The sequence below is a fragment of the Mastacembelus armatus genome, chromosome 16, assembly GCF_900324485.2.
Source record: "Mastacembelus armatus chromosome 16, fMasArm1.2, whole genome shotgun sequence".
NCBI classification, from domain to species: Eukaryota; Metazoa; Chordata; class Actinopteri; order Synbranchiformes; family Mastacembelidae; genus Mastacembelus; species Mastacembelus armatus.
The window spans coordinates 13,687,215-13,713,354 of NC_046648.1; the positions used below are offsets into that span (position 1 = coordinate 13,687,215).

A 26,140-nucleotide genomic window follows, 5' to 3' on the forward strand; every position below is an offset into this window, starting at 1 on the left:
GAATACGTACAAATAATTTCTTTATTGCATAGCTGACACGACCCCACCTTGTGTCATCTGTAAGATGTTTCATTAACTGTGTGAACCTCTTGATTAGGGGTCATCAGGTTTTAGAGAGTCGCAGATGGGGTGGAGCTGCCTGGACTGTTGAGTCCTGTACAGTAGGAAACGCACAGACAAGTAGGGTAAAACAGCAAATACGCTACGGCATCAGGAAGAAGCATTTCAGTAAATATATCTAGTTTAAGCAGAGGTTTTAGTTGAGAATGCGCACATCAGAAACACTATACTGAGAAGAACCATGTTTGGAAACTTCAAAGAAAGGCTTCATATGGTCCATCAGGATTTCACAACGGGGTTAGTTTGCTTTCTTACACAAAATTTATTTCTACTTTAGCTACATGCGGCGAACCACCTGGCTCAGACAAAATTATACGGTTAGGTTGGAAGTGTGGTTAGATCTTGTCACGCAGCCTAACATTAAAATTTCCCCGGCCGAGCCACTCTTAGTAGCTGTAGCCTAATGTTACTCTTTTAAAACAAACTATCGTTGCAGACTTTATCTTTTTGAACTCATGATATAGGCTTATACCTTGTCGTGTTAGCCTCCGTGAGTTTAAAGAAGTTGTGTTAATTTTTGATTTAATACTCTACGCAGAATTTCGGTTTGTTCGTTTTATGTAGCCCAGACCTTCCTGGTTATTGCATTCAGCTGACAATCATGTGATGTTTTTTTTCAAACAATTTTTAAATATGGGACAGTGAATACGCGGACCCTCAATTACGTCCTTGTTTGTTTTGTTTGTTCTGTTATTCGTGACTAGACACAATCATCATACAGACACATACAACATCTATGTGCGTAGAGTTTAATGTCAGGATGGAGCCTGTTTATAAATATAAATATATAATATAAAATGTGTTTTATCTTGGTATGCAAAGGTTTGCATGACATTATGTTATTGCAGTACATCCTACCTTAACTGATATAGATTCATTGTCATCCATCAGTTGACATTGGACACAGCTTGGACATTACTAGTTCACAGGGCTGGCATATGAGACACACAAACATTGCATTTGTTCCTGGAGCTTTTTGTTTACTTTGCCCTCATTTTTCTTTCCTCAGCTTCAAAACCCTTGGAGACAAATCAAGAGACACCAAAATCAGGAGAAGACCAAGGTTAGAGGAAAACTGAGTGCATGTGTTAATTATTACATACAGTGTAAAAGTGTTTGACCCTTCCACCTAAGAAAAAAATCTACAATTTTTTTCTTTTTTTCTTTTTCTATTTTTTTTCAGAAAATTTCTGAAGTTGAAACTGGCAAAAGTAATTGCATTTATTGTTCTTAATATTTCATATTCAATTGATTAGACTTATCGGTCCTCTAATCACTACTGGATCAGGTGTATTCAGCCAGTCAGATACTGAAAGTGCAAGGATACTTGGAAAACAAGCAGGGGAGTAGACATTGAGGACCAGGGTTGGTAACCCCCTGGTAACCCCCTGCTGTTTTGTTCAGAGTTGATGTGACCTCACAGTTTGTTTTTTGTTTTTTTATGTAGTTATTTCCAAAAGTGGGGTCTTCCTCAGCAAAATCTGGCAGTGATATCAGGTGTTTGGACAAATTCATTACACTCATCAAAAGTTTTTACTACATCAACACAGCGTTACATCAAAGAAGAACACAAAACTATAGAGAAGTACCAACAAGAATGCATGCAAAAGACTCGCTGTATATTCTTCTTCTCTCTCTGTCTCGCCTACACCCACACCCACACCCACACATATACCCATACCCATCCATACTCATACCAATTGCCTATTCTCTGTACGAACACAGAACATTTTTTTATCAAAAACACTATGCAAGACTGGTGGAATCACAGGCCCTAAACATGGTGCACTATAAAACAAATTCCATCAGTAGCACCTTTTTGTAGGTAAATATTTATCACAACTGTTTCGCAACACATTATGTCAAACGTGATATCCTAAATAAAACAATTTTGTAACAAAATTTAAAAAAAAAAAGATTACAGAAGAGAGACAAGTCATGTGTACAGAAGAAAGCTAACCCTAACCCAGTGTAAACAGCAGACTCTATGTGGTAGCCTATGTGATTACTGCTGAAACGCCTCTGACTGTTCTGATGTCCTAGGGGTTGTGATGTCTGCTTGGTTTAATTTCAGTGTTTCAGAAAAAGTGCTCTGGAGCCAACTTCCTCAAAAGTGACATTGCACACCTCAGTCCTGCAAATTCCACACTGCTATACATCACCATTAGCTCACTCTTCGGTTTTTCTTGGCAGATCATTGGAAATGTTCACTTGTGATGTCCAGATGCTTCTGTGGGAAACTACTCTTAATAGGAAACAATTCAAGGTCAATATGTTAAAAAGGCATATTGACAATGCCCTTATCAAGTTGACAGGCAATGTTAATCTTACCTAACATTGAAAACTTTACACTGTTTCTAATGTGACTTGTGCTGCATTCATGTTTTCTTATTTTGTCAGATAAGTGTTTCAAATCCACAATTCCTTGTTGGATCCAAGCTGTGTCTCCTCTAAAAAGCAAACACAGGAAGCAGAAAAGTAAATTCTTTGCCACAGTTGCAGTTAGCCAGTCCTGTTGTTAACACAACGTCCAGGGATTGGGTCGTCAAGGTCCCCGCCAGCCAGTGACCCAGCCATGAGGCGCTCGCCAATGGGCCCCAACCCCGGGCCTGGCTCCAGGGTGGGGCCCCGGCTTCGCCATACCAAGCGACGTCACAGTCCTTCATAAGGGGTGTTTGAACCGCTCTTGGTCTGGTCCGTCACCTAGGACCTGTTTGCCTTGGGAGACCCTGACAAGGGCATATAGCCCCGGACAACATAGCTCCTAGGATCATTCGGGCACTCAAACCCCTCGACCACGATAAGTTGGCGGTTCAGGGAGGGAATGTTACATTGTTATAGGGGATTTTCTGCTCATTAGTAGGTAATTTGGGTGGTTATGGGTATTTATCTGCAGAATAGGAATAAAAGAGTAAGAAACATTTTATTTAATGGAATATATGTTAATGTGTTTTCAGGAGATGTGTGGCTGAGTCTAGATGGTATGCCCATGAGTAATTGCTGCAGTGGAGAGAGACTACAAAAGCAGTCAGAAGCTAATTGTGGGGGAGAGAACAGTAGGGTGTAGCTATGTGCTAACTACTTTGAGTTGCAGTAGTTAAGTTCGGTTGTCTTTAGTTAAACAGTTATTTGTTCTGCTTTTTTTGTATATATATTTTTTGATGTTTATGCACCTGGGTGGGAACATTCTATGGAATAAATCCATCATGGTAAATAGAAATTGTTTCCAGAATCTGCCTCCTACCAAAATTACAGCCAATCTGACCAGGCCTACTACACTGTGTGGGCCTAGTGATATAGGTCTTTTCCTCCAATCTGTCATTTGAAGTGTCCAATCACAATTCATAGACTGATCAGTTAATGGAACTGGGATGTTCTAAGGGAGTCTCGCTGAGCTTGGACAGTCTGTACAAGCATGGTCTTTTGAGGGAGTCACTTTGTAGATGCCTGTTGTAGATGTACTACGTAAGGCTCTCTGAAGGAATGTCAATACATCTGTGGATAATGTTAACTGTTTGTCGGATATTAATACCATAATAATGTGTGTGCTCACAGGAACTTTGAACTGCTTGGAGATGCTCTTGTAGTCTTAATCTTGGCAGTGCTTGGCAGTTATTTTCTTTCCTACTGTATCTCCTCAGACAGGTGTCTTTTCTATCTCCCGTTCAGTGTGGTGCACCCTATGAGTAAAAGTTTCCTTTTACATAAACCAAATGTGTGATTGTAAGCCTGAAGACAGCAATCTACCTGGTCATCGCAATCCACTTTTTTATCACTACATCTAATTGATAGCCTACCAATAATTTCCTTCAGACCATTTTACAATATCTTTGTTTAATAAGAAAGCATGCAGTTCTTTTGCATTATACAGTATTTTGAACCAAAGCACTTTAAATAAAACAGAGCTTTTATTTCAATGACCTAAGGTTACCAAGTATTACAGGTAAGTTCACATATTTGGAGACAGTAGTCAGAAATAATATTTCATCTAAGAGCAATTCCCTTTCTTATAGAAAAGGGTGGTATTACTGTGAACTGCTTCTCCCTCATGAAGTGCAAAAAAATGATTCCTCCCAAACTATATGAATGCTCTCTGACTGACCTGCTAAGGGGAATGTTCACACCTTTGAGACAGCTCCCTCAGCATTATTTCCTTGTTAATGAAACTCAGATGTTGTGTATCAGTATACTCCGCTGTGCAAGATGGAGACAAAAGGAGCCTAGTGACATGAGAGGCCAGACTTTGGGAAAGCTTAAATTCATTCACAGATGCTGTGACAGTGACAGCTCGGCAAGCACCAATTGAGATTATTTTTATTAAAGCGGAAACGGAAGCAAATGGCTTTCTACCCCAAAGAAAAAAGTAGCAAGAAAAGAAAGTTGTTTATTACCCTGATCCAGTGAGAGAATTTTCAACACACTAAGAGAATCCTATTGTTGTCCCCTCACACATCTTCACACACCTTTACAGCATACAGTTATGCTCATAAGTTTACATACCCTGGCAGAATTTATGATTTCATGCCCATTTTTCAGATAATATAAATGATAACACAAAAACTTTTCTTTCACTCATGGTTAGTGGTTGGCTAAAGCCATTTATTATCAATAATGACAACAGAAACTACCCAAATGACCCTGATCAAAAGTTTACATACCCCAGTTCTTAATACCGTGTATTGCCCCTTTTAACATCAATGACAGCTTGAAGTCTTTTGTGGTAGTTGTTGATGAGGCTCTTTATCTTCTCAGATGGTAAAGCTACCCATTCTTCTTGGCAAAAAGCCTCCAGTTCCTGTAAATTCTTGGGCTGTCTTGCATGAACTGCTCGTTTGAGATCTCCTCACAGGTGACAGGTCGCCTTGGCCTTGTGTTTTGGATCATTGTCATGTTGGAATGTCCAAGTACGTCCCATGAGCAGCTTCCAGGCTGATGAGTGCAAATTTTCCTCCAGTATTTTTTGATAACATACTGCATGTATCTTGCCATCAATTTGGACCAAATTTCCTGTGCCTTTGTAGCTCACACATCGCCAAAACATCAGCGATCCACCTCCGTGTTTCACAGTAGGAATGGTGTACCTTTCATCATAGGCCTTGTTGACTCCTCTCCAAATGTAGCCTTTATGGTTGTGGCCAAAAAGTTCAATTTTGGTCTCATCACTCCAAATGACTTTGTGCTAGAAGGTTTGAGGCTTGTCTCTGTGCTGTTTGGCATATTGTAAGCAGGATACTTTGTGGCATTTGCGTAGTAATGGCTTTCTTCTGGCAGCTCGACCATGCAGCCCATCTTTCTTGTGCCTCCTTATTGCAAATCTTGAAACAGCCACACCACATGTTTTCAGAGAGTCCTGTATTTCACCTGAAATTATTTGTGGGTTTTTCTTTGCATCCCGAACAATTTTCCTGGCAATTGAGGCTGAAATTTTGGTTGGTCTACCTGACCGTGGTTTGGTTTCAACAGAACCCCTCATTTTCGACTTCTTTATTAGAGTTTGAACACTGCTCTTTTTATATAACTTTCCTGTTTTATACAGTTCAACTACCTTTTCCCGCAGATCCTTTGACAATTCTTTTGCTTTCCCAATGACTCAGAATCCAGAAACATCAGTGCAGAACTGGATGAAAGATGCAAGGGTCTGTCAGGAGTCCAGAAGCTCATTGACCTTTTATACACACACTAATTACAAGCAAACAGATCACAGGTGAGGATGGTTACCTTTAATAACCATTCAAACCTGTTTGTGTCAACTTGTGTGCATGGTATCAGGTCCAAATCACCAGGGTATGTAAACTTTTGATCAGGGTCATTTGGGTAGTTTATGTTTATGTTTAGGTCATTATGTTTTAAAAAGAGTGAACACAGTTGTTTGACAATAAATGGCTTCAGCCAACCACTAACATTGAGTGAAAGAAAAGTTTTTGTGTTATCATTCATATTCTCTGGAAAATAGCCAAGAAATCATAAATTCTGCCAGGGTATGTAAACTTATGAGCACAACTGTATCTTTAGCCAGTTTTAGAGACATGAAGAAAAAAGAATAAGAGCCGAGCATGTAAATTACATGCTCAACAGAACCTATAACTATAGCAACAACAGAGCCCAGTCAATTACTCTACGTGTAAACACCTCACATCACAATGGATAACTATGTGATTGTTCTTTTTTTGTTCAGGTCTGAAGAAAGCCTTGCTCATTTCAATGCTGGACTGGAAATCCTCAGCAGGTCTCTGTGTAGTCACACACACACGCACACACACACACAAAACACAGTTTCCATTATATATGAATTACAATAATTTCCAATATATATAATTTGTTTCTGCAGGTATGAGGAGAGTTGGTTTCTGCTCCATAAAGGAACTAAAGACTGTGCTCAGGCCACAGAGGTAAGACCATTTCATCTCTGGATGATGAGCTTATGTAATTGATGATGCACGTCGACCACATTAACAATCATTAATTGTTACAACTAGGGTAACTATATAACTAATAAATTTCTTTAGGATAATATATCCTGCACATCACCAGAAATATGTACTTGGCTGATCAAACACAATAAACACCAACGTTTATATATATATATATATATATATATATATATATATTTTTTTTTTCCCATCTCACCCCTATGGGTGGTGTGTGTCTTCCTCAATCTCGGGTCCTCTACCAGAGGCCTGGGAGTTTGAGGGTTCTTCGCAGTATCTTAGCTGTTCCTAGCACTGCGCTCTTCTGGACTGAGATCTCTGATGTTGTTCCTGGGATCTGTTGGAGCCACTCTCCCAGTTTGGAGGTCACAGCCCCGAGGGTGCCGATTACCACGGGGACCACTGTTGCCTTCACCTTCCACATCCTTTCTAGCTCTTCTTTAAGCCCTTGGTATTTCTCCAGCTTCTCGTGTTCCTTCTTTCTGATGTTGCTGTCACTTGGGATCGCTACATCTACCACTACGGCTTTCTACTATGTCCGGTTGGTTAGCCATCACCTGTTTGTCGGTCTGTATCTGGAAGTCCCACAGGATCTTAGCTCGGTCATTCTCCCTCACCTTTGGAGGCGCGTCCCATTTTGACCTTGGGACCTCCAGCCCATACTCAGCACAGATGTTCCTGTACACTATGCCGGCCACTTGGTTATGGCGTTCCATGTACGCTCTGCCTGCTAGCATCTTACAACCTGCTGTTATGTGCTGGATTGTCTCAGGGGCATCTTTGCACAGCCTGCACCTGGGGTCCTGCCTGGTGTGGTAGACCCCGGCCTCTATTGATCTTGTGCTCAGGGCCTGTTCTTGTGCCGCTACGATCAGTGCCTCTGTGCTGTCTTTCAGTCCAGCTTTTTCCAGCCACCGGTAGGACTTTTCAATATCAGCCACTTCTTGTATCTGTCGTTGGTACATGCCGTGCAGGGGTTTGTCCTGCCATGATGGTTCTTGCTCCTCTTCCTCTGCATCGGGCTTCTGTTGCCTGAGATATTCACTAAGTATTCCATCGCTTGGGGCCATCTTCCTGATGTACTCATGGATCTTGGCTGTTTCATCTTGGATGGTGGCTCTGACGCTCACCAGTCCCCGGCCTCCTTCCTTCCTCTTAGCGTACAGTCTCAGGATGCTGGATTTGGGGTGAAGTCCTCCATGCATTGTGAAGAGCTTCCTTGTCTTGACATCAGTGGCTTCTATGTCCTGTCTTGGCCAGCTTATTATGCCAACGGGGTATCTGATGACCGGCAGGGCGTAGGTGTTGATGGCTTGGACCTTGTTCATCCCATTTAGCTGACTTCTTAGGACTTGCCTTACTCTCTGTAGGTATTTGGATGTGGCTGCTTTCCTTGCGGCTTCTTCTTGGTTCCCATTTGCCTGTGGGATTCCAAGGTACTTGTAGCTTCCCTCAACATCCTCTGTGCTGCCTTCTGGGAGTTCAACTCCTTCAGTCCTGACAACCTTCCCTCTCTTCGTTATCATTCGACCACACTTGTCCAGTCCGAATGACATTCCAATGCCGTTGCTGTATATCCTGGTGGTGTGGATCAGTGAGTCGATATCTCGCTCGGTCCTGGCATACAGCTTGATGTCATCCATGTACAGGAGGTGGCTGATGGTTGCCCCATTTCGCAGTAGGTATCCGAAGCCAGTCTTAGTGATGATCTGGCTGAGGGGGTTCAGGCCTATGCAGAACAGCAGCGGGGACAGAGCATCTCCTTGGTAGATGCCGCACTTGATGGAGACTTGTGCTATCGGCTTGAGGTTGGCTACTAGGGTTGTTTTCCACAGTCCCATTGAGTTCCTTATGGAGGTTCTTAGGGTCCTATTGATGTTGTACAGCTCCAGGCATTCCAGGATCCATGTGTGAGGCATTGAGTCGTAGGCTTTCTTGTAGTCAATCCAGGCGGTACACAGGTTGGTCTGCCTGGTCTTACAGTCTCGAGCGACCGCTTTATCCACCAGTAGTTGATGTTTTGCTCCCCTGGTGTCCTTACCCATTCCTTTCTGGGCCCCGCTCATGTATTGAGCCATGTGCCTACTCATCTTAGCCGCTATGATGCCTGACAGGAGCTTCCATGTTGTACAGAGGCAGGTTATCGGACGGTAGTTGGATGGGACTGCTCCCTTTTGGGGGTCCTTCAGGATCAGGACTGTCCTGCCTTCAGTTAGCCACTCTGGGTGAGTCCCATCCATTAGCAGCTGGTTCATTTGAGCTGCCAGGCGCTCATGGAGGGCAGTTAGCTTCTTTAGCCAGTAGGTATGGATCATGTCAGGCCCCGGTGCTGTCCAGTTCTTCATGTTTGAGACCCTTTCTCCGATATCTGCCGTTGCGATGGTTACTGGTTCCTGTTCAGGGAGGTTGCTGTGGTCTGCTCTCAGGTCTGCCAGCCACTGGGCATTGGTGTTATGTGATGCCTCCCTGTCCCATATGTTTTTCCAGTATTGTTCAGTCTCCAGCCTTGGTGGGTCTGCTCTCGTGTTACTGCCCCCCCACTGAGAGTACACTTTGGATGGTTCGGTGGAGAACATCCCGTTAATTCTCCGTGCTTCTATTTCTCTGGTGTACCTCTTCAGGTGTGTGGCCAGGGCTGTGAGTCGTTGTTTGGCAGTCTCCAGGGCCTCAGGTATGGACAGCCTGCTGTATTTCTTACCCAACTTCATCCCCCTTCTCTGCAGTTCTGATAGTTGGCTAACTTCTCTCCATGTTTCCCTTATTTTTGCCTCTAACCTCCTTCTCCATGCAGGGTACTGCTCCTTGGTGGGGGAATGTATTTTGTGGCGAAGCATCTCAAGGATCACTGTTGCCGTGGTGTATATCAGCTTGTTGGTCTCGGTGATGGTCACAGTGGGGATTGTTCGTGCATTCACATCTTCTAGTAGACTTTCAGAGAGTACTTCACTTAGTCTTGGTAACCGGCTGCGGAGGTTCCAGGTGTCCATCTTGCCTACGATCTTCACTCTCAGGTCAGCTGCTCTTGTGTTGAGTGTGTCGGGGCTTGATACCCAATCTCGGGTGGGGGTGGTGTTGTTTCCCCCTGACCTGGCGTCCTGGCTCCCCCTTGCCGTAGCATTTGTATTGTATTTCTTCAATCTCTAGTTGTGATAGCAGCTGCCGTTTGCGGATGTTGGAACACTGAGCTACTAGATGCTTTGACCCTAGTGTGGATGGTGGGTTTCGGAGTTTCCATAGGTCCCACATCCTCTTCATGTAGCCCCTATCACTGGGGTTACTCATGTAGTAGCATTCCAACAGTTCTCTGTTATCAGCCCTCGTCCACGAGTGTCTTGTTCCAGTAGCCCATTTCTCATCAGGTTGCATATATATAGTGGGTACGGAAAGTATTCAGACCCCTTTAAATTTTTCACTCTGTCATTGCAGCCATTTGCCAAAATCAAAAAAGTTCATTTTATTTCTCATTAATGTACACTCAGCACCCCATCTTGACAGAAAAAAATAGAAATGTAGAAATTTTTGCAAATTTATTAAAAAAGAAAAACTGAAATATCACATGGTCATAAGTATTCAGACCCTTTGCAGTGACACTCATATTTAACTCACATGCTGTCCATTTCTTCTGATCCTCCTTGAGATGGTTCTGCTCCTTCATTGGAGTCCAGCTGTGTTTAATTAAACTGATTGGACTTGATTTGGACAGGCACACACCTGTCTATATAAGACCTTACAGCTCACAGTGCATGTCAGAGCAAATGAGAATCATGAGGTCGAAGGAACTGCCCAAGGAGCTCAGAGACAGAACTGTGGCAAGGCACAGATCTGGCCAAGGTTACAAAAGAATTTCTGCAGCACTCAAGGTTCCTAAGAGCCCAGTGGCCTCCATAATCCTCAAATGGAAAAAGTTTGGGACTACCAGAACTCTTCCTAGACCTGGCCGTCCAGCCAAACTGAGCAATCGTGGAAGAAGAGCCTTGGTGAGAGAGGTAAAGAAGAACCCAAAGATCACTTTGGTTCAGCTCCAGAGATGCAGTAGGGAGATGGGAGAAAGTTCCACAAAGTCAACTATCACTGCAGCCCTCCACCAGTCGGGGCTTTATGGCAGAGTGGCCCGACAGAAGCCTCTCCTCAGTGCAAGACATATGAAAGCCCACATAGAGTTTGCCAAAAAACACATGAAGGACTCCCAGACCATGAGAAATAAGATTCTCTGGTCTGATGAGATCAAGATTGAACTTTTTGGCGTTAATTCTAAGCGGTATGTGTGGAGAAAACCAGGCACTGCTCATCACCTGCCCAATACAATCCCTACAGTGAAACATGGTGGTGGGAGCATCATCTTGTGGGGGTGTTTTTCAGCTGCAGGGACAGGACGACTGGTTGCAATTGAAGGAAAGATGAATACGGCCATGTACAGAGATATCCTGGAAGAAAACCTCTTCCTGAGTGCTCAGGACCTCAGACTGGGCCGAAGATTCACCTTTCAACAGGACAATGACCCTAAGCACACAGCTAAAATAACAAAGGAGTGGCTTCGGAACAACTCTGTGACCGTTCTTGACTGGCCCAGCCAGAGTCCTGACCTAAACCCAATTGAGCATCTCTGGAGAGACCTGAAAATGGCTGTCCACCAACGTTCACATCCAACCTGACAGAACTGGAGAGGATCTACAAGGAAGAATGGCAGAGGATCCCCAAATCCAGGTGTAAAAAACTTGTTGCATCATTCCCAAGAAGACTCATGGCTGTACTAGCTCAAAAGGGTGCTTCTACTCAATACTGAGCACAGGGTCTGAATACTTATGACCATGTGATATTTCAGTTTTTCTTTTTTAATAAATTTGCAAAAATTTCTACATTTCTGTTTTTGTTCTGTCAAGATGGGGTGCTGAGTGTACATTAATGAGAAATAAAATGAACTTTTTTGATTTTGGCAAATGGCTGCAATGACACAAAGAGTGAAAAATTTAAAGGGGTCTGAATACTTTCCATACCCACTGTATATATATATATATGCAGTTAAGAGACCGTATATTGTTTTATTTATTTGTATTTAGTGTTTGAGGTAGCCCATCTTATTCACTTTGATATAGATATGTCCTTAATCAATTTCTAAAACTTAAAACTATGTTTTTCAAAACGTATCGTTTGTAGTTGTGCAGAAATGTTTTAGAAAATAGGGTTGGCTGATTATCCTCATGAAGTCAAGCAGAGATATCCAAAATAGCACAAGATCCACACACAAAAATCAGTGTTCAGCCTGACAAGTTGGGCTGGTCACGCACTTAGAAAAAAAAGGACAGAGACAACTTTTTCTTCCAGGGCCGTTTAGGTCCTTAGATGTCTGCAGGAAGATGCTGCGCATGCACAATGTGATGGCAAGTGTGCTGTGTTATGCTGCAGTCTGCTGGGGAGGCAGCAATAAAGCACAAGGATGCAAGGTGGTTGGACAAAATGGTGGAAACACTGGCTCAGTGGCTGGAATGAGGCTGGACCCACTGGAGGCTAGAGGAAGGGTGTTGGGTTCTTTACCTAAGGACTCACCACTCTTAAGAAAGACAGCAAACGTTTGCTTATTTCTTGCAGCAAGGAGAGTACCGACAGAGCCTGCACTTTACAGCGTCAGTCTCCCACAGCACTCTGTCGGATACTTCCCTGTTACTGCTTTTTATTCACACAAGTTGAATGCACAGACATTACCAACCGATGACATTTCCTCAGATAGTTCATTGTGCTGACCTGAGGCATATCTTGGTCGCACACATCCTGCTATTGTAACATTGTGCTTAACCATCACTTACAACATTGAAGCTTGAGACAATGTGTTTCCTCTTAAGACCTGTAGTGCTTGTACATACTTTTAAACTGCAAAATGACAATTCTTCAACACAAAATATACATAAGTATTTTATCACTCTAACAAAGGGGAATCCTACATCCTGTGTGTGTGTGGTGGCACACAGAAAATCTATCCTTCCACCCACGGCCATCAAGCTATGCCACACTTTAGTCAATGGGAAATGGACTGGACTGTTACTAGCTACCTGCACTAATAACTTCTAATTACTAATTACTTTCACTACAGGACTACATGAATTTCCCTTCAGGGATTAATAATATTTTATTACATATAGTGGCAAACATCTTTGTTCATAATTTACTTTATGTAAGACATTAATCAGGCAGAAGGGAGCATCATGATTTGGGGCTACTTTGCTGACTTTTCCTGGACCACTTGCCATCACTGGGAGGAAAATGAGTCCAAGTTTACCAAAATGTCCTACTATCATACAGGATAATGTCAGGGTGGCTGTCCGTCTGTCTTAAACACTGAAACAATTCCAACATAGAATCAGATCATATAGATAGGGTGGGGGCAGGGTGGCGCTGGATGTGGCGATGCAGTAGTGAGTGCATGAAGGAAAAAAAAAAGGGTGCTTCGAACATGCTTTTTGGCATGCTTTGAACATGTTTTTAAACTTTTCTAATTGTGTTTTGATATGTTTGTAAACATTTAAGATGACTTACCTTTATATGAAGGGTGGTTTTCTTCTATGTTCTGAGAAACACTGGAGTGGGTACCGTGGATTCCATGGCAGTTTTTCCTGAGGAGATTATCCCGCCACTGGACATTCTTTCTCGGAGTGGGAAAATGGTGCAGCACCTTCAAGGCATTGCGCCAGAGGCACAGTTGCTTATTATAAGCAATTTTAATCATTGTAAACCTCTGAAATCCTTGGGTAACTTTTATCAGCATGTGACTTTTCCTACCTGTTATTCCAGGTGTCTGGAACTTTGTTTCGGGACCATTAAGAAAGCTTGCAGGGCTTTCTGTCAGGCTCCACTTGGTATGTTGGACCATGACATTGTGTATCTCATTCCATCTTATAAGTCAGTCCTAAACAAGAATAAGCGGGCACAGCCATTGGTTCCGGCCTGGGCAGAAGATTAGATTTCATTGTCTACAGGACTGTTTCTTTTGCACTGATTGAGATGTGTTTATTAAAGTATGTGTGTATTTAAATTAACTGACAGAAACTGTCAGAATATATCTGATTTTGAAAGGAGTTGATTATTCCACGTAAATTTATTTCTGTTTACTTGAATAATAAACCTTGGGTTTCAAAATCTGTCAAAACTCAAAATCTGAAATATTCATTCTAATCAAGGGGACATGATACAGCTCAGGAACATATCTAAATGAGTGAGGAACATACAGAGGCTTGCTAAGTATAACTAAAACGACAGGACTGAAAATCTGTTCAGCCATGGCAATGGTCTACTATTTCACAGTCTGTCATGCTGTGCATTATTTTATGAAAGCTGACAAATATTTGCTAAAATGTAGGTACATAGTTATTACAAGCAGCAGATGTCAGTTTACCTTTTGTGGCACATACAGACTCCCAGTGCAGGTAAATAATGGACAAACATCACTATTACTGACCAACATTTTATAGATAAAATAGTCAGTTACTTGAAAGTAAACAAAAGATTAATCAATAATCATTAGTTGCCAACCTATAACAAGCAAATAATTTTACTAACAATATGAAACTAATAAATTAAGTACAAATTTAATTTCAGAATCACTCTGTTTATGTCGTAAGAAAACTCACAATGTAGTAGATAAACTATAAACTATAGATTCAATAGTTTGAAAAGCTTTAGTTATTTTGAAGCAATGACAGGAGCTGGTATATTTTTTTATTTACAAAGGTTTAACTGTTATAGCAGAGGACTCAGCATTGATGTTGGTAGTTGTGTTGCTCCATTTTGTAATTACAACCTCTGTCCTCTGTGCTTTGTCTTATGTCTTTGTCTTATCTTCATCCCTCTGTGTTCTTTTTAGGCCATAGATGGGGACATAGTAATGCTGTCAGCACACTGGGAGAGAAGAACAACAGTCCTGACACAACTACAGGACCAACTACAAAGATTGCCGGTGTTTATCAATGAACTTGATGCCGTCACTGCTAGCATAGGTACTGTCTAAGGTCTGTATTTTCTGTTTAGTTAAGTCAGTACCAGCACTAACAATAGTGCCATGAAATAAGCAGCATCTGCAGCCTGTATGGCTTTATGCTTCACAGGGACCAACACACTGGGACACAAAAGTGGGTAAATGGACTTTTACTGTACTAACACACAAACTTACACTGACAAATAACAGTTGTCCCCTTCATAGGGCCAAGCAACTGTTTTACCTCAACCCCTCTAATCATGACAGCATATAAGGAAGGAGATTAAATATTTTACCTGCAGTGTAATTAGAATGGGAGTAGAAGGGTGCCTGATTGACATCTAAAACTATGAAAACTGAAATTATATATGAAATCAATCATCATATATATCTTCCTACAAAGATCAGGTATTATGTCTTTTTTGGTCTGAAAGACTACTCAAATTTGGTCATTTTCCATTACAATTGAGTACCACCTCAACGTGGGCAGGGTTGTCATAGCACGTCCGTGCGAAACTGCTGTGATGTCCTTTATATGTGACACAAACACACGCATTTGCACATCCCTGTAGGACCACAGTGTTATTTGTAAGTAGTAGTATCCATTTGCTTCACTAAAGACTATAAAAATGGAAAAACAAACAGTTGCTATTGCTGGTTTTTAAAAATGGCAGGTTTTTTATTCTGGTGTTGGGCAGGGTTGGGCAAGTGTTGGAATCTTCTAGTAACCCTGCTTCCTGGTCTGTTGACATCACATTTTAGGTGATGTCATAGAAACTTAGCTGACCACAGAGAAGGGAGGCTATTTTAAATCAGGTCTCTTAAATAACTATTTTGTAGTAAAATTTTTCAGTCACCACATGTCATTCCTAAGAAACAGCAGTGTACTGCTGATTGTTAGGCAGGGTAGTGAAGGTGCAAAGCAGCTTAGGTTAAATTCCAGCCTGAGTTTTGCTCTGGCAGAAAGGCTGGAGTTGATGTTTATGTTTTATTTTCTTTTAATTTTATTAATCATTCTTACACAGGCAATAGAACAGAAAAAGTCACATAGACACATAGCAGCAGCACATGTTAATAGCATAACTTCATTCACTGTTATTACTACATTTTTCCAACAAGAATACTGGCCGGAATCTATCAAGTCATTAAATCCTTAAGCTTTAGATGTCCAGATGTCCAGATGTTTGGCAGAATACGACATTGTACAACTGAACAGTTAAATAACAAACAAAAAAACATACATTTTAGCTCCTTGTGAAAAAAAAACCAACAAAGAAAGAACAATCAAAAACAATGTGTATGAGTTTGGTTCACATGCATGCATTTGTAAAATGGCTTTTTAGGTGTAAAACATATGATGAGCATTAATGTGATGTTAATGTGTAAAAATGTCACAATAATTAGTGCATTAAGCTAGGGAAGGGAAGGGAAAGCCAATAAAAAAAAAAGCAATGCAATGCATTTTTACAGTACAATTCCTGTAGTATTGCCGGCCCTCTATGCATGACTTGCTTTATTTGGTGTCTAATAGCCATACATTTTGCTATCATGGAGTGCTGCATATCCTTTTTTCAGCAGAATGTCAGCTTTTTTATCACTTATTTCATTAATTTAATTATTTAGTGTAATAGATAAAATACAGCACAAAGTTTTAAAAAAATCAAGAATAGAGATATTTTTTTCATATTTGCACTGAACAAAATTTACAATAACATAGATTCAAACAAGTTGAACTTAGAAAGATGAAGAAAAAAGTCTTGTTTTAGTTTCAAGTCTCTGTTTACATCATTTCATTTCATTGCTGTACTTTAAAGAAACATTTTATAATTTTCTTAAATTTAAAGTTTATTTCAGTTTATTGCCTGACAAAGCATTAGACAGCGACAGTATCACACACATAATTCTCAGCAACTGTGCACTTCAGTTTGGTAGCACTGCAGTAAAGTCAAAATATTCATATTCCACCTGTAGTAAGTCAGAGAGCAAGCTACAAGTTAACCTTTATCAAACCAAGCCATCAAAACCATCAAAACGAGCAGGACAGACTGGTCTCTGTGCAGCCACTGTGGGACAAGTGCGCAGAGAGTGTCTCCAGTGTGGAAACACCTTGTTCTGATGAAATTTGTCTGTAGCTCGTCTGCTCGTCTTTTTTTTTTTTTTCACTAAAATGAAATCGTCCTTTGAAAACAACATTTTATATTTACCCAGGTTATCTTTTTGAAATATTAAAATTTGTTTGATGATCTGAATCATTTAAGTGTGACAAAAAGTGTCAACAAAAACTTTAGGTGACATAATAACAGAGCAGCACATTCCTGAATTCCATAGGAATAGAAAAAATGTTTGCCTAAAGAAATGTATATGTTATAGGTTAAAAACGAGCCGGGTCGCGGGGGCAGTAGCCGAATCAGGGATACCCAGACTTCCCTCTCCCTGGACACTTCCTCCAACTCTTCCGGGGGGACACCGAGGCGTTCCCAGGCCAGCCGGGAGACATAGTCCCTCCAGCGTGTCCTGGGTCTTCCCCGGAGCCTCCTCCCGGTGGGACATCCCCGGAACACCTTCCCAGGGAGGCGCCCAGGAGGCATCCGAAACAGATTCCCGATCCACCTCAACTGACTCCTCTCGATGAGGAGGAGCAGCGGCTCTACTCCAAGCTCCTCCTGGGTGACCGAGCTCCTCATCCTATCTCTAAGGGAGCGCCCGGCCACCCTGCGAAGGAAGCTCATTTCAGCCGCTTGTATCCGCGATCTTGGTCTTTTGGTCATGACCCAGAGCTCATGACCATAGGCGAGAGTAGGAACGTAGATTGACCGGTAAATCAAGAGCTTTGCCTTACGGCTCAGCTCCTTCTTCACCACAACGGACCGGTACACCGACCGCATTACTGCTGCCAATGCCCCGATCCGTCTGTCAATCTCGCGTTCCGTCCTTCACTCTCTCGTGAACAAGACCCCGAGATACTTAAACTCCTCCACTTGAGGCAGGATCTCTTCCCTGGCCTGGAGATGGCAAGCCACCTTTTTCCGGTTGAGTACCATGGCCTCGGACTTGGAGGTGCTGATTCTCATCCCAGCCGCTTCACACTCGGTTGCAAACCGCCCCAGCGCACGCTGGAGATCCTGGCTCGATGGAGCCAACAGGACAACATCATCTGGACCCGGAGGGAGTACAGAGACCGGATAGCCCTCAGCAAAGGGCCCCGGACCCCATACTCCTGGAGCACCTCCCACAGGATGTCACGAGGGACCCGGTCGAATGCCTTCTCCAAGTCCACAAAACACATGTGGACTGGTTGGGCAAACTCCCATGAACCATCGAGCACCCTTGAGAGTGTGTAGAGCTGGTCCAGTGTTCCACGCCCAGGACGGAAACCGCCGAGGTTCGACCACCGGCCGGATCCTCCTCTCCAGCACCCTGGCATAGACCTTCCCTGGGAGGCTGAGGACTGTGATCCCTCTGTAGTTGGAACACACCCTCCGGTACCCCTTCTTAAAAAGAGGAACCACCACCCCGGTTTGCCAATCCAGGGGTACTGTCCCCGAGCGCCACACGATGTTGGAAGTTTTCTAAAAAAAAAAAAAAAAAAACACATCGCACATCGTAGCCAAATAATGATGCTACGTAGCAGTGAAGGAAAAGTTTTTGTGTTATCATTTATATTCTCTGAAAAATGGCCAAGAAATCATAAATTCTGCCAGGGTATGTAAACTTATGAGCACAACAGTATATATTGCACATATTTTGAGTGATTATGTCAACCTTATGAAGATAAAAGATGGAAAGCTATTTTACTGAGTTTAATTTGTGGTCGTGTGTGTTTGTCTCCAGCTCATTTGGAAGGTGAATTTGAAGAGATGGAGAGCAGACTGGTATACCTGGAGTTTCTGTGTTCTCAGTGTGAACAGCAGACATTCAAACAACATCATATCAATGAACTTGAAGTTTATAAGAAAAAGAAAAGGTATGCTGTCAATATCACTCAATCACAGATATCTTTTCAGTGCTTCTCTACAGCATTTTTCTATGAAAATTATTTGGGTGTAGTGTTGCAACTGACTCAGAGTTATTTGGCATACTGGTTCTAAACCAGTTCTCAATTTGAAAGAACTGGGAACATTTTTTTCAGTACTTGAAGATCCTAATAAGTCAGGTTAGTGGAATGGGAAATGTTTATTATCCAGCTTCTCTTCTCTGTTAGTGCTTGATTGAGGGCTGGCTCAGCTCCTCCACACAAAGCACACAAAGAGCAGACAGCAAGGGTAAGAGGTCATGGAGAACATTTACCATTACCTGTCCCTTCCTACTAACTGCAGGTGGTTCAATCCTGTTGTTAAATAACAATGTAGCAGCAGTGGACTGTTACTGATTTGCTTTACTTTGACAGGGAAGTTCAAAAATGTAAAATTGTTCAAAGCCATTGTCCAGTACAAACACCAAGCAGGCAACATAACCTGAAGGCAAAAGACAACATTAAGTTTAGTCTAGGAAAAATCACTAAATTGTGTAAATAACAATTAGACTACATCATAACAAAATTGTATAAATGTAATGAACATGTACAATATTTACCAGACTATAAGTCGCACTTTTTATAGTCCTCTCGTTTGTCCTGCGACTTATATAGCGAAGCGACCTTTATGTATGTGTTTAATTTTGTTAAATAATCGCGTTGACAGAGTTGTTTAGCAGGAACTGTTACTTGACACATGAATGAATTTTGTAATGTACTTCTGTTTGGTGTTATGCCTGGCCTACGTTCCTCATAGGTTAATTTAGACTATAATTAGTATAATTAGAAAAGTGACTTACACACTGAAGCGACTATGTATTTTTTCTGTTTTTGCTAAAATAACTACCATATTTTCTGGACTATAAGTTGCACTTTTTTTACTCCTCTGGCTTGTCCTGCGACTTATACAGCTTATATACAGACTTATATTTACAGTAATTTTATCAAGTAGTCATTAGCGTTAGATGGCACTCTTGACTCCTGACTGAATTTAAGATGATATTGTAACGCCAAAAAACTAAAAACGATTATGTTACGCTATACTATCACTCCTATTATAGTAACCCAAATGAACAAAAGAAAGACTTCAAAGTGCAAGTAAAAAAGTATGCAGCTAAAACAAAGTTTGGAGTGGGTGTCAGCATACAAGCAACTTGAGAGATTAAGAGGAGATGCTGTTTCACTCACCCCCACCTTTCTTTGCAGAATAGTTTTAATTCAGCCACATTGGAGGGTTTTCGAGCATGAAGAGCCTGTTTAATGTCATGCCACAGCATCTCAATTAGATCTAAGTCTGAAAGTTAACTAGGCCACTACAAAACCTTTTTTTTTTTTTTTTTGAGCCATTCAGAAGATGCTGGGTAGCTTGTTTGACTGGGAGAAGATTAGGCTAGCATTCATTCATAGCCATGTAGCTGAGCGTATGTTGTTGGCAGTGTAACTACTAGAAATAGGTCTACATTTTGTGTGATTGTTTTTAATTGCATCTATACTTGACAAGGAGTTATATATATTTGTATAGCCCATTAGGCTACTTTCCTTTATGTGGGAGAGTCACAATTACTAGTTATGTTAGTTGTATAGACAGTGTCACAGTAAATAAGCACATCCTCAACCAGAAACCCTAGATTACTAGTAAGGTCCAGAGCAGTAGTGCCCAATCCTGGTCCTTGAAGGCCAGTGTCCTGCTTGTTTTCCAACTATCTCTGCCCTACCAGATCCAGGTACATTGACTACAGTTCAGCTTTTAACAGTATCAGAATATTTTTAATTGCACCAGAAAATAAAAAACGAAATAAAAGGCTGATTTTTTTTTCAGCACATTCCTTTGTGCAGCATTCTGTCAGAGGAGTAGACCAATATAATGCGAACTAGTGTTTGTGTTTTAATGGGAGCTTGTCTGATTTATCTTCTAACAGGAGGGAGTTGGATGCACTGGAAGGTGAGCTACTGTACATGAGGCATTACTAGTGTGCAAATATTTTCTGCTTTTGTAAATTCACTATTGTTGCATATTTCTCACAATAAATGCTATTGGATGATGGACAAAATTTATTAGCCAAAATAGACACTTATTTGTTTTCCAACATCCACTACATCCATGTGAAAAGCACTTAGTACTATTAATTAAATTATGTTACAGTTTTTCCAAAACATTTAAACACATTTCCAGAAACTGTGGCAGAAAAGAGTTAATTATTAATCAATTATACAGGTTTCAGGCAAAAAGTTGGAGCAGCTGGGCTTCTCCAGTTCCTCTTCCTGTGGGAGGATGAGAATGTTTTTTAGGTCTTCAAGCAGTGTTACCGAAGTGAGAGTATAATAGGGACCAAGCTGTGCATTGTGATGTATAACACCACAATGACCAATAGCAGCACACATGGCAACATTTCTACCACACTGCCTAGGGACATTGGTTTTCTGCAGGTTCAATCCTGCCTCATCAATGAAGCCATATTCTTAGGAAACATCATCAAGTTCAAGCTCTCTTCGAAAAGGGCGAATTACCATATCAGATTAAAGGCCTTGCAGGTCGTTTGCACAATTGTGATTTATAATAATGACATTTGAACAAGACCAATGGAATTGATTTTAGAGCTGAGGAGTTTGGAATCATGTTGAAATATGAGCTTCAAGTTTTTAAAACTGTGTGCATAATTAAATTTTTGTGTATAAAATAGGGGAAATTGTAACTGATTGAGAAAGTATGGCAGTGCATGTCTATTCTTATATCCAGTGTCTGTGACAAAGAACTGAAATATTAATTTGGAATGCTAGTGTTATAAAAGACAAAATGTCCTAAAGTGTCACATTGATTAATACTGCTGTTAATGGTAAAATGTGAAACACTATATAGATTACAGGGTAAAGTGCATTTTGAATGTATTCAGACCCCCTTCACTTTTTTCAATGTTGTTATATTGCAGACTGATACTACAATTGAAAAAAACAGAAATATCACATTGTGACCACCAGGGCAAACCTCCCCATGCACACACATATACCCCGAGTCGCCGACTTCATCTCCGTCTCCCCAGCACGAAGCTCTGCTGACGAGTGCTGCTGATTCGTTAGTAGTGAATAGTGCACAGAAGCGAAAAGTTTTTCTTCTTCTTAGCCAGCAGGAATGCTGACATCAATTCCAAACATCGGTTGATTTGAACAAATTAAATACACACTTGGTTATTTTGGATATATCAGTGTTTAAATATATAAAAAGAGAACACAGGTTGGTGGTGAATTTGTATTAGGTTCTCAGGGTAACCGGGGTGTACATAGTGTACATCCTTTGTGCTGTCTAGTTCATTGAAAAGACAAAACATATTCCAGGAGAGAGACCTGGCTAGCATCCCCAAAGAACTCATGAAGGTCAGACCGTCACAACATTTTCAAAAGTATTTAGACCCTTTGCAACAATACGTGAAATTTAGCTGAGGTGCTTCCCATTTCTCTTGATCTTTGCTGAGATGTTTCTACATCTTGATTGGAGTCCACTTATGGTAAACTAAATTAATTGAACATGATTTGGACAGACACACATCTATCTATAGAAGGCCTCATAGCTGGCAATGCATATCAGAGCAAAAACATAGCCATGAGGTCAAAGGAGCTGCCTGCAGAGCTCAGAGACAGGATCGTCCTAAGGCATCAAGCTGGTGAAAGCCACAGAACATTTCTGCTGCACTGCAGGTCCCCAGGAACACTAGTCTCCATAAGACTAAAATGTAAGACGTTTGGCACAACCAGGACTCTTCCAAGAGCTGGTCGCCCAGTCAAACTGAGCAATCGTAGGAGAAGAGCCTTAGTAAGAGAGGTCACCAAGAACCTTATGGTCACTCTGACTAAGCTCCAGAGAGCCTGTGTGAAGATCGGACAAAGTCCCAGGACAACCATCACTGCAGCCCTCCACTGATTTGGCACAGTGGCTAGACAGAATCCTCTTAGAGCAAAACACATGAATTCTGTGGTCTGTCCCTATCCAACCTGACTTAGCTTGAGAGGATTTGCAAAGAAGAATGGCATTAAATCCCCCAATCCAGGTGTGCAAAGCTTGTTGCGTCATACCCAAAAAGAATGGAGGCTGTAATTGCTGCCAAAGGTTCTTCATTTCAAGTACTGAATAAAGGTTTGAATACTTATGTAAATGTAATATTACAGTTTTTTCTTTTTAATAAGTTTAGACATTTCTAAAATTCTGTTTTCACTTTGTAATTATGTGGCACTGAGTGTAGATCGGATCAGTGTAGATAATGAGGAAAAAATTAATTTAAACAATTGTAGTATCACTGCAGCATAACAAAATTGAAAAAGTTAAGTGGGTCTGGATACTTTCTGAATGCACTATATTTTAAAACAAAATGTTTTTCTGTTTCTAGTGGAACTGAACTCTGAGCATGCTCAGAACGTGGCAGAGCTGGAGCAAGCAATGCAGCAAAAACTAAGAGAACAACAGAAAGTCTATGAAGAAGCCTTTAATCAAGATATGAAGCAATACCTGTCCTCAGGACAAACCCTAACTCTACAGCATAGAGGTAGGTCACTAACAGTGTATAACATGAAGTAGTAACTAGCTAAATTAGATAGCAAAAGAAGTGAAAAAAACTATTTGACTAGTAACTGTAAAATAAATATATATTTATTTATTTATGTATTCCAATAGAATGTTAAAAGCCCAGCGTTTTGGCTACTGCCTTCATTAGGAACTAAACAAAAACGTCGAAACGAAACATCTCATAAGGCATCCAACTGGATAATGATGTAGCTTAACAATCAAATGCTAAATAGTATCACCCGCATAGAACTGCTGATTTATTTATCATACACCATTTTGATATATATGGTATGTGATTGGTTGAAACTGTACTTCTTGCTGGCTGTTTATTTTTGTAGCCAATTTCATAGAGATTAATATTAATAGAACAGAACCATGCGATTTTATGACTACAACTGTGTATTCACATAAAACTAGATATATACCAACATACTCTGTTTGCCCGAGTCATAAATCACTGGTTTTTGTGGTCTCAATGATTAGAGAGTTTTATTGATGATAACTACACCACTGTAAAATAATTTTGACTGAAGCACAAATTAGGCCTACATGAAAAATGCATAGCAACAACGTAAGTGTTGATAGTTTATCAATGCTAAACATACAACAGTCAGATGTTCTTATTGAGAAACTCTGGAATGAGTGTGACTTCTAAATTAAGAAACTCTAAATTTTTCATTAGTGTATATTTTCCGGACTATAAATCACACTTTTTTACTACTCTGACTTGTCATGTGACTTATGTAGCAAAGCTACTTACATGTGTTCATTTAATTTCTTTTTGTTGAGTATTCTTTAGTGTTAGAATGCACTCTTGGCTCAACTGGTGATAATATAATACTGCTAAAAAACTAAAAACGCCAATGTTCAAGCTAAACAACATCTCACAGTGTAAGACAAGCCAAAATGCCACCCAAAAGAGAGAGCTATACAGCAGATTTTAGGCTGCAGATAATGAAGTATGTAGTATGTAGTAGTGACATCACTCCCTGGCCAGTCAGTGGCTCGCATCACCTTGGCTTGCTTGGAACCTCAGCCGAGGAGGTACAAGAAAGTACCTGCTACCCAGTACTATCCCCTAATGGAAAACCCAAAAAACAGAGTCATGTAGAGCTGAATAGTGCTAGTGGAAAAGCCCCATTAGATATGTTTTTTTTCTGTTCAACAAGGTCATTTTTATTAAAAGCAACTAATATTCTGGTGCAATTTATAGTCTGGAAACTATGGTTTTCTGGTTTCTGGTTTCTCACAAGAGGTTTTGTTGTATTTCATGCCTATTTCTGTCACACCTTTCTACAACCCAAAGGTGTACTTGGTGTTCTTGACGAGTGTGAGTTTTGAGACAGGGCAAAAATAAACGAGGCAGCCATCTGCTTCAGTATTTTGAAATTACTGACTTTATGAAAAGTGTGTGTTTGTGTGTGTGTATAGATCCATTAGAAGATGAGGTGTGTATTCTGGATCAGATGACAGTAATGAATATATCAGACCAGGAGGCTTTGGATGACTTCCTCAACTCCAGTGGTGATAACATCAGTTTTGGATCATCACTAACCTCAGGTAACCCAAACTTTAGTTACTTCACAGCAGTTACTGGGTCAGTGAGAAGATCACATATTATGGGATCCAACTCATGTTAATACACCCCACACAACTTAGATGTGAGCTGATACTAGGCTTCCAGATCAGTTAGTCCACTGAGAGTGAAGCTGTAGTTCAATGAAATATTGTTGTCTTCTCTAACAGGACCAGACCTCAAATCCAGTTCTTCTGAATCTTTGGGAATCCAAATGAACCAGGCTTATCCCACAACCAACCAATTGCCTAACCAGGATGTAGTACAGGAGCAAGATGAGGAAGTGGCCAGTCGGGATAGTGATGAGCCTGTGGTGCAATCAGATGAGGAGGATGTTCAACCAGATATGTCACTGGTTGGCGTGCAGGATGTTGGCACACTGAGAGACTGTAATGAGAGTGATTCTGAAGAGGAAATGCCTTCTGAATTTATCACAAACTTCTATTAACCCTAAAAACATCACTGGAGTGTTCTCTGCTTTGACTTGAGACAGCTTCCCTTTCTTTCTGACATTATCCAGCTTTATTACTGTGGAACCTGAGCCACAAACTGCTCTTTTCAGATTTGACATAAAAACATCATCTTAACACAAATGATAGTTTCATATAGAAGAGATACTTGCGCTGTAGTTCTCAGACATTACTGATTTACTGTTTATCCAAATGAGTGTGATAAGTGTTGCATTAGTCTAAGATCATTGATAGGAAACCTTCATGTATAGAGAAAAAAGCTATATGAAGTGAAGGCTTTACATTTAACACATTTATAGCTGGGGATATAACCATTGCCATAGTAGTTTAGTTGCCTACATTTCACAGTGTAGCACCATTACATTCACAAGGTAGAGTAAACATTTTAGGTTATTCTAGGTCTATAGCACTATTAAATCATGTATCTATTAAGTTATGTTATTTACTATCCTCATTTAGTACCATTTACTATCCTTTATTGTATGTTGCATTTTCATTTGTCCATACTGTGCTGCAATAATCAACAAATAAGCTGTATTGCCTTATCCACAAGCTGGTAGTGAAGTCTTCAAGAATAAGGATGGGGATTATGTGTTTTTCTTATTGTAAGCAAATTTCATGAAAGCCATCAGTGAATTGACTCCGCAAAAAAAAAGAAAAGAAATTGTCTGAAAATCACATACTTCTGTTTTTGTATTCCTACCCATTCAATAAAAATTCTGTCTGTATAGTATGCAGTAAATCTATCATTATGGGTTTATTCTAAAGATGTGCTTCAATTCAGTATCCTTCTCAACCATCTTATGTTCTTGGTTGGCATTCAAGGCAGTGCTCTTGATTGATTTACTTCCTGCTTAATAGGAGAGTTTTTTTCTGTTAAGATGAGAAGGCAGTTTTCTTCTTAGTCCTACATTACTTGCAGTGTACCTCAAGGTTCAGTTTTAGCACCAATATGATTTACTTCAAAAGACAGATTTTGCGCATTGTTATGCTGAGGACATTTAATTATACCTTCCACT

The 26,140-nt window shown here is 40.7% G+C and overlaps 1 protein-coding gene across 2 annotated transcripts; it reads left to right on the top strand.

Moving 5' to 3' along the window:
• Nucleotides 1-25,854, top strand: LOC113122240 (dysbindin-A-like). 2 transcript variants are annotated; one of them, XM_026293423.1, is made up of 11 exons: nt 1-357; nt 1,130-1,183; nt 6,296-6,346; nt 6,449-6,509; nt 14,401-14,533; nt 14,642-14,665; nt 18,343-18,475; nt 20,443-20,465; nt 22,900-23,055; nt 24,507-24,635; nt 24,822-25,854. In XM_026293423.1, exons 1-11 carry the CDS (start codon nt 302-304, stop codon nt 25,097-25,099), a joined length of 1,098 nt encoding a protein of 365 aa, XP_026149208.1. In that variant the 5' UTR covers nt 1-301; the 3' UTR covers nt 25,100-25,854. The 2 variants fall into 2 exon arrangements, with proteins under 2 accessions (XP_026149208.1, XP_026149209.1); XM_026293424.1 differs by lacking the exon at nt 14,642-14,665 and having other exon boundaries at nt 7-357.
• The last annotated feature ends 286 nt before the right edge of the window (nt 25,855-26,140 follow it).

Bases quoted from the DNA above. Each gene is read 5' to 3' on its own strand.
- LOC113122240 (XM_026293423.1), top strand. From the start codon at position 302: ATGTTTGGAAACTTCAAAGAAAGGCTTCATATGGTCCATCAGGATTTC. The intron at 1,184-6,295 runs GTTAGAGGAAAA...TTTTTTGTTCAG, and splicing joins AAAATCAGGAGAAGACCAAG to GTCTGAAGAAAGCCTTGCTC. The intron at 23,056-24,506 runs GTAGGTCACTAA...GTGTGTGTATAG, and splicing joins CCTAACTCTACAGCATAGAG to ATCCATTAGAAGATGAGGTG.